Genomic DNA, 16,064 nt, shown 5'->3' with positions numbered 1-16,064 from the left:
ACGACCAGGAGCAGTTACTCTGCTCAGAGGCAAAGTGGGTGACTGAGGAAAACAGGAGTCCTACAGAAAGACACGGATCTTTGTTTTTCTCATAATATTGGAAGCAACTATCTCTTCATGGAAATAAAGTAACAGAAAATACATTGTAAATCAACTATACTTCAATTAAAAAAATCTCTATGGAAAGAAAAAAGAAATAAGGTAAAAGAGGCCTACCTAATGTTAATTAATGGAATTAATTTTTCCATTAGGCTACCTAATGGAAAAGAGAGTTTATCTTGGCATACTCCATAAAGGCATGCATCTGTGTACAAGACTTTCTTTTTTCATATGGTGCCTTTGTGCAAATTAGAAAAAAAGTACCCTCCTTACAGGCAAGATGAAGCCCAAAGAACCTCACTTGGCCAGATATTCAACAGAAAAACTCCATCTCTGAAATAATAATACTTTTTTTTTTTTTTGGCCGCGTACGGAGCGGGATCTTAGTTGGGATCTTAGTTCCCAACCAAGGATTGAACCTGCGCCCCCTACAGTGGAAGTGCAGAGTCTTAACCACTGGACCACCAGGGAAGGCCCCAAGATAATAATACTTAATAACAATAGCTAATACTTATTGAGTGTCACTATCTGTTTTAATACATGTAATACATTTTACATGTATTAACTCATGTAATTCTTACAATAATCCACTCTATAGTTAAAGAAACAGAGAGGTTGAGCAACTTGCCCAGAGTCACACAGGTCTTTGTAGAGAAATCAGTATTTAAATTCAAGAAGATTGGTTCCAGAGCCTGTACTCTTAACCACTATAAGATACTGCCTTTCTGAAGCAGTGACTGTTGAGTTTTAGAAAACCCTTTCAAAAGCTATTTGCAAAGCTACAGGATACTCTTCAATTGTGTGTATTATATTAAAGTGGGGGTGGGAGAAACTCTCTCCCATAATTTTCCACTTTCACACACAAAAATCCAGGATACATTTCAGGAAGTCCTAAATCCCCTAAAATTACGTATAAAATTTTTTATGTACACATGTGCATTTTTTTCTGGGAAGAGAGTACAGCTGATCCTTGAACAACGTGGGGGTTAGGGGTGCCAACCCTCAAGTAATCAAAAATCTGCATGTAACTTACAGTCAGCCCTTTGTATATGCAGTTCCTCTGTAGCCATCGTTCTGCATCCTCGGATTCAATCAACCACAGACCGTGTAGTACTGAAATATTTATTGTTGAAAAAAATCTTCATGTAAGTGGACCCACACAATTCAAACTGTGTTGTTCAAAGGTCAACTGTACACACTTTTAGATTCCCAAAGGAATCTGAAATGGTTCAGAACCATTGAGCATGAATGGTTCTTAATCATTTTACCATCAAAGGCAATTTTTATTCCTGGCACCCCCCTCCCCAGATCTCAATGTGGAAGGATCCCTGAACAACTACCATTCTTGTAATAACTTCGTTTTTCTCATTTTATTAATTAGACATGTAGATCTGCCAATCAGAACTTCTAATAAAAACAAGAAAAAAAACTAGTGTTAATAGCCCTGATTTAGAAATTTTCAATATTTTAAATTACAGATAATATTCAAAATGCCTATAACATAAAGTCAGAGAGATTTCAGCTATTCTGGATTTGTTTCCTTCCTCAACTCCATTAGCTTAAGTCAAAAGTGGTTGATTTTGGGCTTCCCTGGTGGTGCAGTGGTTGAGAGTCCGCCTGCCGATGCAGGGGACACAGGTTCATGCCCCGGTCTGGGAAGATCCCACATGCCGCGGAGCGGCTGGGCCCGTGAGCCATGGCCGCTGAGCCTGCGCGTCCGGAGCCTGTGCTCCGCAATGGGAGAGGCCACTAAAAAAAGTGGTTGATTTGAGGTAAATGTATGATTACCACTAGGCTTGTAGAAATGCAAAAAATACCTTGGGAACCACCATTACTCAACTGATTATTGTTTAAGTTATTGAGGAAATCACCATGTACTAGGCCCAATGCCAAATACTATACATACAGAGAGAAAAATCTTACAGAGCTTCCAGATGTCCAGGGAATCCAGATTGGAAGCAATGCTTTAGGTAAAGGCTAAGGGCTTTTCGATGGATATAAAAAGATTGCCTGTAGAGATCACAGGAAATTCAGGAAGGCCCACAGAAGTTGGAATGTCCTTATCTTCAAGCGAACCTTACAGCCAACAACAGTGGGCAAAAAACAAATTTAAAGGGCTTCCATACCACATAAATGCTATATAGTCATCTTTCAGTATCAGCAGGGGATTCGTTCCAGGACCACCCACAGATACCAAAATGCACGGACCAGAGGGACACTCAAGTCCCTTATATAAAATGGCATAATATCTGCATATAACCCACGCACATCCTGCTGTATACTTTAAATCATCTCAAGATTACTTATAATACCTAATATAATGTAAATGCTATGTAAATAGCTGCCAGAGCACAGCAAGTTCAAGTTTTGTTTTTTGGAACTTTCTGAATTTTTTTTCACAAATATTTTCTATCAGATTTTTTTTTTTTTTTTTTTGGCTGCATTGTGTGGCTTGTGGGATCTTAGTTCCCCAACCAGAAACTGACCCTGGGCCTTGGCAGTGAAAGTGCCAAGTCCTAAGCACTGCACCAACAGGGAACTTCCCAGATCAGACTTTTTGTGTATGAGAACTAAAGTAAATTTAAGATTCTTCTTGTAGATTAGAGGAAAATTTAGAAAATAAGCACTTTAACATCAAAACAGAAAATGCAGTTCTATTTAAACCAGTGAAATTTACACTACTAATGATGGCAGCTTAATACATATTAAATAATTATCATCTCTAAATATTGAGTCTGTATCATTCTTCGCCATTTCCTGAATGGATGTTAGTAAGCTAGCTCAAATCTGCCTCTGATAAACAAAAATTCTCTTGTTCTTTTTATTTATTTATAATATTTATTTATTTATTTGGTTGCAATGGGTCTTCGTTGTGACAGGTGGTCTCCTTAGTTGTGGCATGCATGTGGTATCTGGTTCCCTGACCAGGGATTGAACCTGGGCCCCCTGCATTGGGAGCTTGGAGTCCTATCCACTGCGCTAGCAGGGAAGTCCCTCTTGTTCTTTTTAGTGATAGGATAATATAAGTTTCAGATTGAGTCAGGACTGGGATGACTTCTCCAGGCAAATATATCACTTAAACTTCAGCCTCAGCCAAGTCCTCATATGATATATAAAATCAAAAGAACAGACACATAGAAAAAATATAAATGCTCTAAATTTTCTTGCATATCCATTTTAAATATTTTCTCCCATGGAATAATTTATTCTAACAATACTCAATAATCAAAACTATTATTTGTATGAGACAGCTTCTCTGACAAGTTTCATACACGAAGTGAAATCTCAGGAGCTTCATATTTCATTAACTAGTTCTGAATTTAGATGTTGGGAGATTAAGGAGTATGAAAAAAAAGAATCACTCTTCTTTTTAAGTTCACATAATCTAAAATAATTCTTTGCTTAAAATATATTACGAAAATACAGGCTCCTGAAAAAAGTTTTCAGCCTGTTTTGTGAGGAACTACTTTTAATTTGGCAAAGTCTTGAGATCACAGAGAGAAGGCACAATCTTCAGCACTGTTTAGCACACACACTGTTCCCTCTTATGAAAATAGATAAGCCAAACAAAAAATATGATCTTGAGTCACCCAGGAGTTGATAAACAGGGAACTCCCTGGCAGTCCAGTGGTTAGGACTCCGAGATCTCACTGTCAAGGACCTGGGTTCAATCCCTGGTTGGGGAACTAAAATCCCACAAGCCTTGCGGCGCAGCCAAAAAAAAAAAAAAGGAACTGACAAGCATAACAGGTGTGTGTGTGCATTGCTGGCATTCCATAGAGGGGAACAACTGGTTTAGAAATTTACTGGTGCATTTCAATCTACTTTGCCCTAATGGACAAAAGTCCATGGTTCATATTCTATCTACAGTGTCAATTTAAAACACCTGCAGCCAAACCTTTAAAGTTAATATGCAGTTTTCAACAGTGAGACCTAGTGCTAAGGTTAGGTATTTATATACTTGTACCAGCTATTTGTGTCTGTGTTGAAAACTAAGTATCTAAGTCTTGCCCACGCCTCTGCGCCATATCCATTGTCATAATATGCCAGGATTATTATTTTCAAGATTTTCCACTCATTTCCCAGTGTTTTCACTAAATAGTACTTATTCCATATTTTTGAAAGGGAGGTTGAGAAAGTACTAAAAACTAGAAACAAAAAGCACTCCACTTACTTTCTTAGGGAACTGTTTCTTATATAGAGACTGGATGCCTGGAGCAGTTCAGATATAAATTTTTTCTGATAGAAAGTCTTCCTTTCCTTCTTACCCTTCTTACTCCCTCCCAACTCCCTTGATTTGTATTTCAGGTTTAGGCTGACCCACGCAGAGGCAAAAAGCAACACACAAAGATCAAAGAGTTTGCTACGATTTCCAACAGTGGGTGGCATAACTGATTCCCAGTTTTAGCTCAACTCCTCTAATCATCTTTAGTATCTACAGGAAGCCAGCACATTTTTATTAAACGTTTTATTTTGAACTAATTTTAAACTTGTAGAAAAGTTGCAAAAATAGTGCAGAGAGTTCCTTATACCCTTTACCCAGTTTCTCCTAAAGTCAACATCTCATAAAATACAGTTACAAAACCAAGAAATTAACATTGGTACAAGTGAATTAACTAAACTATAGACTGCTCGAATTTTACCTGTTTCTCCACTAATGTCCCTTTTCTGTTCCATAGTCCAATCTGGGATCCCCCACTGCATTTAGCTGTCAATTCTCCCGAGTCTCCAATCTGTGACAGTTTCTGTCTCTAATTATCTTTTGTGACTTTTCCTGGTCTTTGTGACCTTGACACTTTTGAAAAGTACTGGCCAGTTATTTTGTAGAGTGTCCCTCAATTTGTGAGTAGAAAGATAAAAGAGTTTATGCATTTTTGGCAAGAATAACACCACAGAAATGATGTTGAGTCCTTCTAAGTGCATCACATCACTGGGGTCATGATGTCTGTATGTCTTATTACTGGTGATGTTAACCTCAATCAGTTGGTTAACACAGTATCTCCCTTGTCAAGTTACTATTTTTCCTTTGTAGCTAATAATTATATTGGGGAGATACTTTGAGACTATGCAAATACCCTGATTTTCCTCAAAATTTCACCTACCAGTATTATAGGTAGATTTTATCTGCAATAATTACTATGCAGCTGTTTGTCTAATAGTGATTTTGTTTCCTTTTTACCATGTTTACTCATTGGAATTCTTCTCTAAGAAAGAGCTGTCCCTTCTTGAATCCTATTTATTTATCAACGATGTCAGTATGGACTCATGGCCACTTACTTTATTCTATGGGTTAAAATCCAGTACTACCATTACTCATTTTATTACTCAGGTTGTTCCAACTTTGGCCATCAAGCTCCTTCAAGTTGCTCCTGTGTCCTTTCAACAAGCTCCCAAACCTTTTTGAGCATTTACTTAATTTCAAGCACCACAAGATGTTCCAGGCTCACCTTGTATTTTCCCTGACTCAGACCTGGAATCAAGTACTTCTCAAAAAAAAAAAAAAATCCTAGTTCCTTTTCTCAGAGGATAGTGTTTAAAAACGAGAGCTGGGTGCTCATTGCTACTGGGGTTTCACCATCGGGTCAACAATTTGGACACCCCCCACTATTATTTGTTTCCTTACTAAACTCATTAGCTAGAAATCATTAGCATCACCTGGGAACCTATTAGAAATGCAAACTCTTGGGCCCCACCCTAGACCTACCAGACTAGAATCTTTGAGGGTCTGGTGCAGGAATTTGTTTTAACAGGCTCACCAGATGATTCTGATGCTTCCTATAAAATTTAAGAAACACTTAGGAAACACTGCTTTAATGAAGAAGAGTTAGCTTTCCATCACTATAAACCCTATGTTTACTATGTTTACCCCTAATAAAAAAAGGGAAAATTTACTTTTTTTTTGGAAAATTTACTCTTAATAACTTGTGCATAAATTATATTTTTACTGCCACAAGTAATAAAACTATAGGTTAATGCCTCATCTGTTAAGGCACTGAACACTTCCCTACTCTTTGTTTTCCTCCAAAATTTTTTTTACATGTGGTCGTCATGGTAGTTATAAAGTACAAATACTGTTACTCTTATACAAAGAAGTTTAAGTCAGCCTGCAGGACCATCTCCTGCCTACATATATGACTCAAAATCCATATAGTGAATCTATAAATATGAAATCCTCACAGCACAGTCCTCTAAAGTCAGACTGCCTAGGCCTGAATGACTGCTCCAGCACCTGACTTGGTGAACTCTGCCCTATTTCCCTGGTTTTCTTAACCACAAAATGGAATAACTACCCAGATGAAAGAAGCATTATGAGGGTTAAAGTGATAATGTGCAGCACTTACCGCTATGGGGGCACAAAAGAAGTCTCAGGATGTGTTTATTATTATTTGAACTGTTAAGTAAAAGTGCAACTAGACATTTTATTTTTCGGAATGGGGAAAGCAAGTGGAGACTGTGCTAAAGGAAAGTTCTGCTGTTTCTTCACTAGTAGATCAAAATAAAGGCAGAACCAGAGAGCTCTATTTATATAATTAAAACAAACCCCTCAGAAGTTTACAAATTAATGTTTTAAATTTGCCTTTTGGCAAAATGTTATTATATTTACATTATGTACACCCATGATCAAGGGCTAAAGTAGAGTATATAAAAATAAAAACAATTTGATTTGTTCAGGTAGTGGAATTATTGGTGAATTTTCTTCCTTTCTATTTTTATTATCAAAACCATGTGCCACTTCCTTTAATATTAATAAAGAAGAAAGTAGTCAAATTAGTAATAACTGTTTCCACTTATTGAGTCCTTAAACCCATTTAATATTCCAAATAACCCTATGACTCTCCACTTTAAAGATGAGGTAATGGGCTCAGAGAGATAAAGCAACCTGCCCAAGCCACAAAGTGACAGAACAGGAACTCAAACTCAGCTCTGACTCCAAAGTCTATGCTCATAACCAATGTTGGAGACAGCTTTCTTTATTCACAAATGCTTGATTTGCTGTGCAAAACTTACGATAAAGTATAATCACTATATTGACTTATCTCTTGTGGGACACAGTAGTCATTATAAAATATAGACTATTAATGAAATTTTAACACAATTAAAATTCTAAATGAAAAATGAAAAACAGCATAAAGCAGACAAGGCTTCTCTGAGCAAACTTTCCTTCAGGAAATTCAAGTGGCACTTCAGAGAAATGTGGATTTCCATGGTATACAGTTTAAAATTACCTCCTACACAAAAATAAATTACATACAGGATGCTATACATTATTTAAATACCCAATAATCCTCAAATAATTAGCTAAATTCTTGTTACTTTATTTGTTAATTATAGAAGCTCTCAGGCTAGTATTATCTCTACGCTAGGAAGAAAAACAAGTGAAGTAGAGCTTAAATGAGTCACTTATGGTTACGATAAACCAGGAGTAAAACTGGTAATCAAGTTCTGGGCTCTGCATTCAGCATAATAAGCATTACTCAGGAGAGACTCCCAAAGTTTTCACAGCAAATGTCAGTTTTTCAAACTGTTCTACTCCACACAAAGGCTTCCAGGAACATTTTTAGTTCCTCTACCAGTAAGTTCCTTTTCAAATTAAATTATTTCCCACTGACCATTTATATACTAATCCTGTGCTTGAAAAACAAAACTGATAAATATGGATAACAGCCACAGCCCTAATTCTTAACAAACAGAGACAAGGAAAGGATCTCTCATATAGATCCAAAATAAAACGTTTTAAAACCTAAAGACAGGTAAAATTGAAACAGTGTGTTGAATCAGATTAAGGTTAACTGATTTCTGTTACTGTGTATAAAGTCTAACAATTAAGCACTACTGATTAAGTAGAGAGTAAACTTTTTTGAAGGAAGGAAAAAGGGGTAAACTTTCTAGGGTATGAAATACAATTGGGAATACATATATAATATGTAATTAATTGGTAATTGCAGGGTCTTACTAAAACTTAAAACTTCGCTCTTTTTAGCACCATTAAGGCTAAAAGGCAGGGGTGGCAAGTGAGGGATGGAGGGGGGTGGGGGTGGAACACGGACACTATCTTATAAAGATTAAAAAGACGAATGATAGGATCCTGTTAAGCATGAAGGTAAAGGGAGTAATCAACACCTGCACTGATAGATTTCCCGTTTACATTTGAACCTTATAGGAATTCTGCTTCTCGTCTCAAAGTCCAAACCAAACATTTATTCCCACCTTATTCTGTTTAATGTTTATGCGATTCTGTTTCTCTTTTTTCACTCCAAAACAAAAATATACCTCCAACCCGCTCCGTTTAAGGTTTTTGCGGTAAGGAGGTGGGGGTGGGGAAGGACCGTTTCTGAAAGATATTTAAAAAGAAGGTATCAGATCAAATATTAAAACATGGAAAAGTTGTATACAAATTTTACTTACAAATTCTAGCGGGGTTTTAAATCGTTGACTGTCAATGTCAGGAGAGCCCTTAGAGTGATCTTTCTGCTCCACAACGCTGAGCTGCACCCCTCGGACCGGACGCGGCGGAATAGAACGTCGTTCCGTCCCTGCCCACGTGACCGCGACCTCCGCGGGGAGGGTAGGTGCCCACGGAATGCTGGGACTGGTAGGCGCCGGCCCCTCCTCCCCGCAGGGGACCAGCGGCCGAGCTGGAGGCTGGAGGCATGGTGAGTGCAGCGGCGGTTGGCAGAACCGCAAGCCTCCCCGCGTTCTCGGGCTGCTACCAGACCCGGAGGCAGGCGTCCCTGCAAGACCCTGGAGGACCCTAAGCCCTCATAAAGACCTAAAGTTCACAGGCTCGAGGAACCAATGGAACCAACACAGTGAGAGGTACTAGCCAATGATACTGGCAAGCACCAGTCAGACTTGACTTAGAAGCCGGCCTCTACCACTACGAGGTGCATGTCCTCAAACGAGCTGCTTAATCTAAGTCCGAGTTTGCTCTTGTCAAATGCAGACAACGCTACATACATAGTACCTCATAAGGTGGTTGTGAGTAAATGAGCTAATGTACATAACAGTGTCTACTAAACGACATTAGTAAATGATGAATAAAAAATACCTATTATCTTAATCTATTAATTTTATAAAAATGAAAATTGAGAGATGGCAAGCAATTTATGCAAGAACACATAATTGGTTAAGGGCAAAGTCAAGTAAGTCTAAAAGTCCTGTTCCTGACCTGTGCCAATTCAATACAACATAGAAGAAATCTACTCGCATAAATTTCACTTCCCCTTTCCTGATTTTTTCCCATAACACTCCTGACCAACACAGTATTGTACTTATTTTGATTTTTATCTGACTCCAATAGAATATAAAAGCCTAGAAGGCAGGGAGGTTTGTCTTTTGGTCTCTTCTTTTACTGCTGTATCCCCAGCACCTAGAACAGCGTTTGCCTAGTACATAGCACTAGCTCAATAATTTACTGGATTACTGATTCTTCATGTAACTGACTTTTTGGTGTCTTCACCTCTCAACCATCCTTTTTTTGGCAGAAGACATGGGATTTGGGAACATTCTTAGATGCTGTTTAATTGACTGCAATTTCTAATTCAACAAAGAATAAGTGGAAGACTATTATATTCTAGTCACTTCATTTCTAGACATTTTCATTTGTATTAACCATCTTTAAAATATTTTTTCTATCACTTGTGAGAATGGGGAATAAATGCAGCTAGCTACTGTGTCTTTACTTCCTCTTATTTAATATTTCAATCATCTTTTCCTTATTAAAAATAACAATGTTTCCTCTTTCTACTAAGATATAATCCCAAAGTTATTTCTGTCTGATCAAAAGTGTGGATATTATGCACAATGAATTGATAAATGCTTTCTCAGTAAACAACAGGATTTCTGCTTACCCTAAACAAAAAAAAACTCATGTACAAAAATTATCTTATTATTTTAAAATAAAATGTTTCATTAAAAATAGCTGCTTTAGGGCTTCCCTGGTGGCGCAGTGGTTGAGAGTCTGCCTGCCGATGCAGGGGACACGGGTTCGTGCCCCGGTCCGGGAAGATCCCACATGCCACGGAGCGGCTAGGCCTGTGAGCCATGGCCGCTGAGCCTGCGCGTCCGGAGCCTGTGCTCCGCAACGGGAGAGACTACAACAGTGAGAGGCCCGCGTACCGCAAAAAAAAAAAAAAAAAAAAAAAAAAGCTGCTTTATTTAGAAATCCAGTGTCAAGAACGTTAGATTTCTAGACTTAGGCCTAATAGCTAGGTCCTTAAATTGCCAGTCATTTAACCTGAATTATAATTTTTTGTGTATCTGTCTTCCCTAGTATATGGCAAATTCCCTCAGGGTAAAAAACACTCATTAATTTAATTCATATATTTATTAAGCATCTATTCTGTGTTTAATAAATATATGAATTAAATTGATGAGTATATTCTTTGTTGTAATCATTTCTTCTCTTGTTCTCTTTTGATTCACTGAATTCCTCTACATATCTCAAACTCCCAAAGTAATTGTTTAACGTCTGGAGCTCATGCTTCCTCTCTTGGTATTGGCAGCCCAGCAATTCCCTTATAATATTAGCTGAGTCTGTCTCTGTTATGTCACCTCTTTTGGGCCACCCTTGTAGTTTGGAAAACATCTACAGCAGAATATCTGGTTTGACAAGGGTTTACCTTTACCTCCCAGTTAGTGATGAAAGTTGGTATTTGTAAAGTTGCTAAGGTGTGGGAGGCACGTATGGCAGAGCTAGGATTATGTATCCTTATTACCTAAAGAGGGAAAATCCTAAGCAAATACATGTGTTAATGCTAAATTAAAGTTGCCGTTCCTCTGATTTTACTTCAAGCGTCTCATGATCTGTTTCTTTGAAAAACCATTCCTAAGCTCTTACAAGCATTTTTAATTACAAAATAACACATGTACTGAATATTCAATAATATATAGAACCTCCTGTCCTCTCTTTTTTAATATGTCCCCCAAAACTAAGTTTTACAATCTGTAACCAAGTTTCTATATAGTCACCTGTCCTGGTAACTGTTTTAAAGAGGCTCTTAATATATGCATTACTGTTCATAATATGAACTTTGTATATTAATACTATAAAGTTTTATATTCTTTAATAATTTTGTCTATTACAGAACTTTTATTATATGTTAATGAGTAATATAGTAGATACCTTATAAAGCATTAGTTAAATAAAAGCCAGGTATTAACCAAGTATCAACACTTTTCAGCATTTTGTCAAAGACTAAGTCCCACGAATCTTCCAAATATACTATCTAACTCAGGCTGCCGAGGGAGAACATGCTTTTAATTTTCCCTTAAGACAAAAGATTTTTTTAAAAAGTAGCATCTCCCATGTTGCTATTCCTTCAGTTTCTTTGGCTATATTGTATACAGTAAAAAAAAAAAAGCTCAACTAAATGAAGCTCCTAACAGGCAAAAACCTAGGTGATTCTCTAAAGCATGTAATTCCTCTTGTCTGTGGCCAAATTTTTGGACAATTAGTGAAAACACAGAACACTTTAAGATTTCATTAAATTGAAATCTGTGCCCAGTTTGGACAAATGAGTTGCTCAAAAACATTCTAAAGTGGTTTTAATAACATGAAAGAATAAACAAATACCTTCAAATTTTTCAGGCTCGTTCATTATAATTGCTATCCAAATTGCAACTTTTAAAATCTAGTCACTAAAATTAATTATAGAAAGCCGTCCAAGAAGTGTGTGTATATTTGAAGGCAAGATTAATCTTTTTTCAATAACTGTTCAGACTTTATACTAACTTAATTAACATTCCCTCAGTGTGTCTAAATTTGGTTAGATGTTTGCAGATTATCCACATCTGCAAATACGGTACACAGAGGTGGAACATAGGCTTTTATCATGCTTTCTTATTCAGTAAACTAAACGCAGGAAAACCCTATATCAAATGCAGTATATCAAGTCATGCCCAGAATCAAAGTAAAAATAATGGATCACAAGTGAACATTACAGTGCCGTCATTAATTAAAGTATTTGTTGATTTCTCACTGTCCATAACACAGCACTAGCAAGCTTTCTTTACAGTGCTGCTGGACTAGAGCTTTTATACGAAACCAGGAATAAGACTGCTTGCTATGCGCATTTTGCAAATGTTAATCCACCCCAGTATGCCTGTAGATCCGATTTCGTACACTCAACGAGGGACTTAAAACCTAAAAAGTGGTTAAATGCCTTCCCAAGGACCTTGAAACTAAAATTTTCTCCAAGATGACACCTGCAAAAGTATCTTTCTTATCACCCCTGCTAAGGAACACTTGGAAAGGTACGGCGGAGGCAGCAGTCGATCAAAGAGGCTGCGGGAAAACTGCGCAACAGCCTGGGGTTGAGGACTGAAACTTCCCCTCCACTCCGCCTTTCCCAGGGACTCGGTACTGGGGGACGGGCCGGACGTCTCCTGCGTGCCGGCAACAGTTGCCAGGAGCAGCGGGCTGAGTACCGGCACTCTGCCCAACCAGTGGTCTCTTCTCCGTCGTCCCCTCCTTCCCTCCCTGAAGGCCGAGGACAGCGACGTCCTCCTCCCTCTTCTCCTCCTCTTTGGTGCCTTCAGCCAGGAGGCGGGAGTGACCCGCGGCAGCTGACCCAGCACAGGCACTGCCTCTCCCACAGCCCTCAGAACACACGATGGGCCCAGAGGCGGGTTTGCAGCACAGCAGCGACGACGCAGGCGGCAGCCCCAGCGACTCTCAACTGCCTCCCTGACCATCGACACCACTGCCGAACACCCGAAAAGCCATCGCCACAAACGGCGGGAGACTCTACAGGCCCCCCAAAACACCTTCGCGATCGACTCAAGCTACGTCAACAACTATGGCAGGCGAGGGGTGGCGGGCGGAGCCGGAGAGGGAAGGATGGGGGCTGTACGTCACGCCCAGGGCTCCGCTACGGGACGGGAGGCCCCGGCTCGCCCCTCAAAATGGCGGCAGCAGTGACGCGCCTGCGTATGTAACTCCTACGCCGTCACGCCACGGCCGGCGGGAAGTGAGGTTCTCAGAAGAGCCGCCCGAAGTGTACGGCGACTTCGAGCCCCGGGCAACCAAAGAAAAGGCCCCGGTGGGAAGACAAATTCCGCTAGAAGAGTTCCGGCCCGATTCGGCGAAAGAGGAAGTGAGAGAACGCTCCTATTATTACCTTCGGTCTCGGAAGCGGAGGCAGCCGCGACTCCAGGAAGCCGAGGAGATGAACACGCGAAGAGCTACTCGCCTCCAGCAGCAGCAGCACTCACAGCCGCCTCCGCTGCAGCCGTCTCCGGTTACGACCCGGAGAGGATTACGGGACTCATCCGAAGGTGAGGCCGACGGAGGTAACAGTCTCAGCCCCGACCCAGGGAGGGAGTGCCGCGAGCGTGCGCGCGCAGAGGGTGTGTGCGCCTCGGCCGGGCGTGTGCCTTTCTGGACCTCACCCCCTCGGGGCTACTCCGCCCGGATGGGCGTCCGCCCCGACCGCTGGCGGGAAAGCGGCAGGGGCGGGGGCACTGGAAGGGAAGGCAGTCGTGCGGAGCTACCTGAGCAGAGCCGGGGAGCCGCGTGCATCCGTTTAGGGGTGTCAGGATTGCCTCTTTTCTGCAGGCTTGCACGTTGGGACGGCGAGTTAGGCGGCAGGCGGGATACTGAATCACTCCGGGCTCGGTTTCATATCGGTTCTCTTTGTCCTGCGAATGTTTCTACCAAAGCCACTTCCATTTCCTCCTTTAGCTCTCAGAGGCCAGAAGTCCCTAGCTGAGAATTTTGGTTCTCATCTAACCTTCCAGTCTTTTTCCGTCACTACCCAGGTGGGGAGAGAGGGAGGGGAATTTTGTGAGTGGCCGTTTTGAGGACAAGTGTAGTTGATGAATTGATTTGAGACCCCTCCCAAATACTTACGCCGAAATGGGGTAAGGCAGTTATCCTGAACTTGAAGCTTCCCAGTGCCTGATAAACTTGAGCTGATCGCTCTTTCTAGAGTGTGATGGTCTCTGGCAAAAATTCGCATGTTGGGGACCGTCAGTGGTTAAGGAGTAGCCAGACAAAGCAAGACTCTTAATTAGTTTTCGTCTGAATGGGCCTCAAGGATACTGACAAGGTGATTGTATAGTTTTAGGAAAGTCACAGATGAATCAACTCCCTTAATCCATCCTCTCCCACCCTGCCCCCTCTCCCCCCATCTAACACTGAGTCACAGATGAAGTTTCATGTTGGCTCCCCGTAGGGCACCTATGATGTAAAATCAGGTGTTTTGAATCATAATGGGATTACATAGTTAGTGATAGACCTTTGATGGATATGATGAAGAGGAGGTGGATTTTCAGTTTAGAGCAGAGTAATAGGCTGCACATTTACCGGCTAACACGTGAAGTGCTGACACATTGGAAGATGTGTTGATTTTGGAAACTATGTTAAAGATAATGTAAATTAGTATTGGGAGTAGCAATTCAAGACAGTTGAACCCATATATATGTTAGTTTTATCTCTCTTTTAAGATTGTCAACTTCTGAAGACAAAGACCCTACATATATATTTATGTATTTGAAGGACCACATTATACTTCCATGCTTATGTTCATTCTGTATCTCCAATATCTGGAAGAATGCTTTAGAAGGCAAAAAATAGATATGTTAAATTGTACTAACTCTCCCACACAGGCTGGTGCAGTTGTATAAGCTAATTTTTTTAACACATAAAGGATATACTTCTATTTTAGTAAATCTATAAGGATCTACACGGTTTTCATTCTTCTGCTTTAGCCCACCTTTTAAATTTTCTAAAGTAATGTAATTTTGTTGTAAAGCATCATTGGTGAATAGTTTATTTTTATATTGTCTTAAAGAGTAGTTCTGGCTAGTTAAATTCCTAAGTTTTGGTAAACCTAATAACACATTTCTGAAGGAATGAATTACTTGCATTTCTGTTTATATATTGCTGTTAATATATATAGTCTCTGCTCAGTTCACATATTCTGAATTTTAGAATTGTCGTATCTATTCTTTAGAGAATGAACCACCTTCACAAACTGTTTTAAGCCCAACCGTCTCAAAGAAAACTATCAGGAGAACACAGACTCCAGGTAAGAAGAGTGAGTTTATTGTTTTCCTTATGTGCCTGCTTTTTTTATGTATAGATTTTATAGCCTGGTCTATCAAGGGTCGCAGATCATACCTCATTCAACGTTTCAGTGAATCTTCTTTATAGGTTGTTTATTGAATTAAGCAATAGTAGCATGTGTCAAGAAAAGACAGGGCACATACTTGAGTACGTACTAAGTACCATATACTTTGTGTATGTTAATTCATTCACATAACTATGCAGGATAGATGTACCCATTTTTTGGTGAGAAAACTGGAGCTCAGAGTAGCTAACTTTTCTCTAAGAATACTTGCTATGTAACTGAGCCAAATTCAGACCCAGGTTTGTCTTCTCCAAAGCCCTTTCATTTGCCCCAAGTACCTCACTGTCACTGTCCCGTGTAATAATTACTACTCAGTATAGCTTGTTAAGTGTTGAATGAATAAATATGTCACACTACTTTCCATTTGAAATGGATTAAGGGCTTCCCTGGTGGCGCAGTGGTTAAGAATCCTCCTGCCAGTGCAGGGACACAGGTTTGAGCCCTGGTCTGGGAAGATCCCACATGCCGTGGAGCAACTAAGCCCGTGCGCCACAACTACTGAATCCCGCGCACCTAGAGCCGGTGCTCCACAACAAGAGAAGCCACCGCAATGAGAAGCCCGCGCACCGCAACAGCGAGTAGCCCAGCTCGGTGCAACTAGAGAAAGCCCGCGCGCAGCAACGAAGACCCAATGCAGCCAAAAATAAATAAATAAAAGAAAATGGATTAAATGGTCTGCATTGTAAAATCATGACACAATATGGTCGATCTCAGTTTGATAATATATTTCATCAAATCTAAGATCTCATCAGTTGTAAGATATACTGTCATTGTTTTATGTACCACCTAGGAGGAAGAAATGCTGCCAATTAAACTGTAATATGCCTTAGA

The 16,064-nt window shown here is 40.0% G+C and overlaps 1 protein-coding gene across 2 annotated transcripts in view; it reads left to right on the top strand.

Moving 5' to 3' along the window:
- Window positions 1-12,899: 12,899 nt before the first annotated feature.
- Window positions 12,900-16,064, top strand: part of TOR1AIP1 (torsin 1A interacting protein 1) — a gene marked incomplete at both ends in the record, with an annotated part of 44,722 nt that continues 41,557 nt past the window's right edge. Inside the window, 2 exons of one of the 2 annotated variants that reach the window (XM_079698568.1) lie at window positions 12,900-13,377; window positions 15,057-15,131. In XM_079698568.1, the coding sequence (XP_079554694.1) occupies window positions 12,900-13,377; window positions 15,057-15,131 (553 nt within the window). Of the gene's footprint in view, window positions 13,393-15,056; window positions 15,132-16,064 lie in introns of both variants that reach the window. The other variant, XM_079698567.1, reaches the window with a different exon arrangement.

The sequence above is a fragment of the Hyperoodon ampullatus genome, assembly GCF_949752795.1.
Source record: "Hyperoodon ampullatus genome assembly, chromosome: 2".
Lineage (NCBI taxonomy): Eukaryota > Metazoa > Chordata > Mammalia > Artiodactyla > Ziphiidae > Hyperoodon > Hyperoodon ampullatus.
This window is presented reverse-complemented; position numbering and strand designations above follow the sequence as displayed.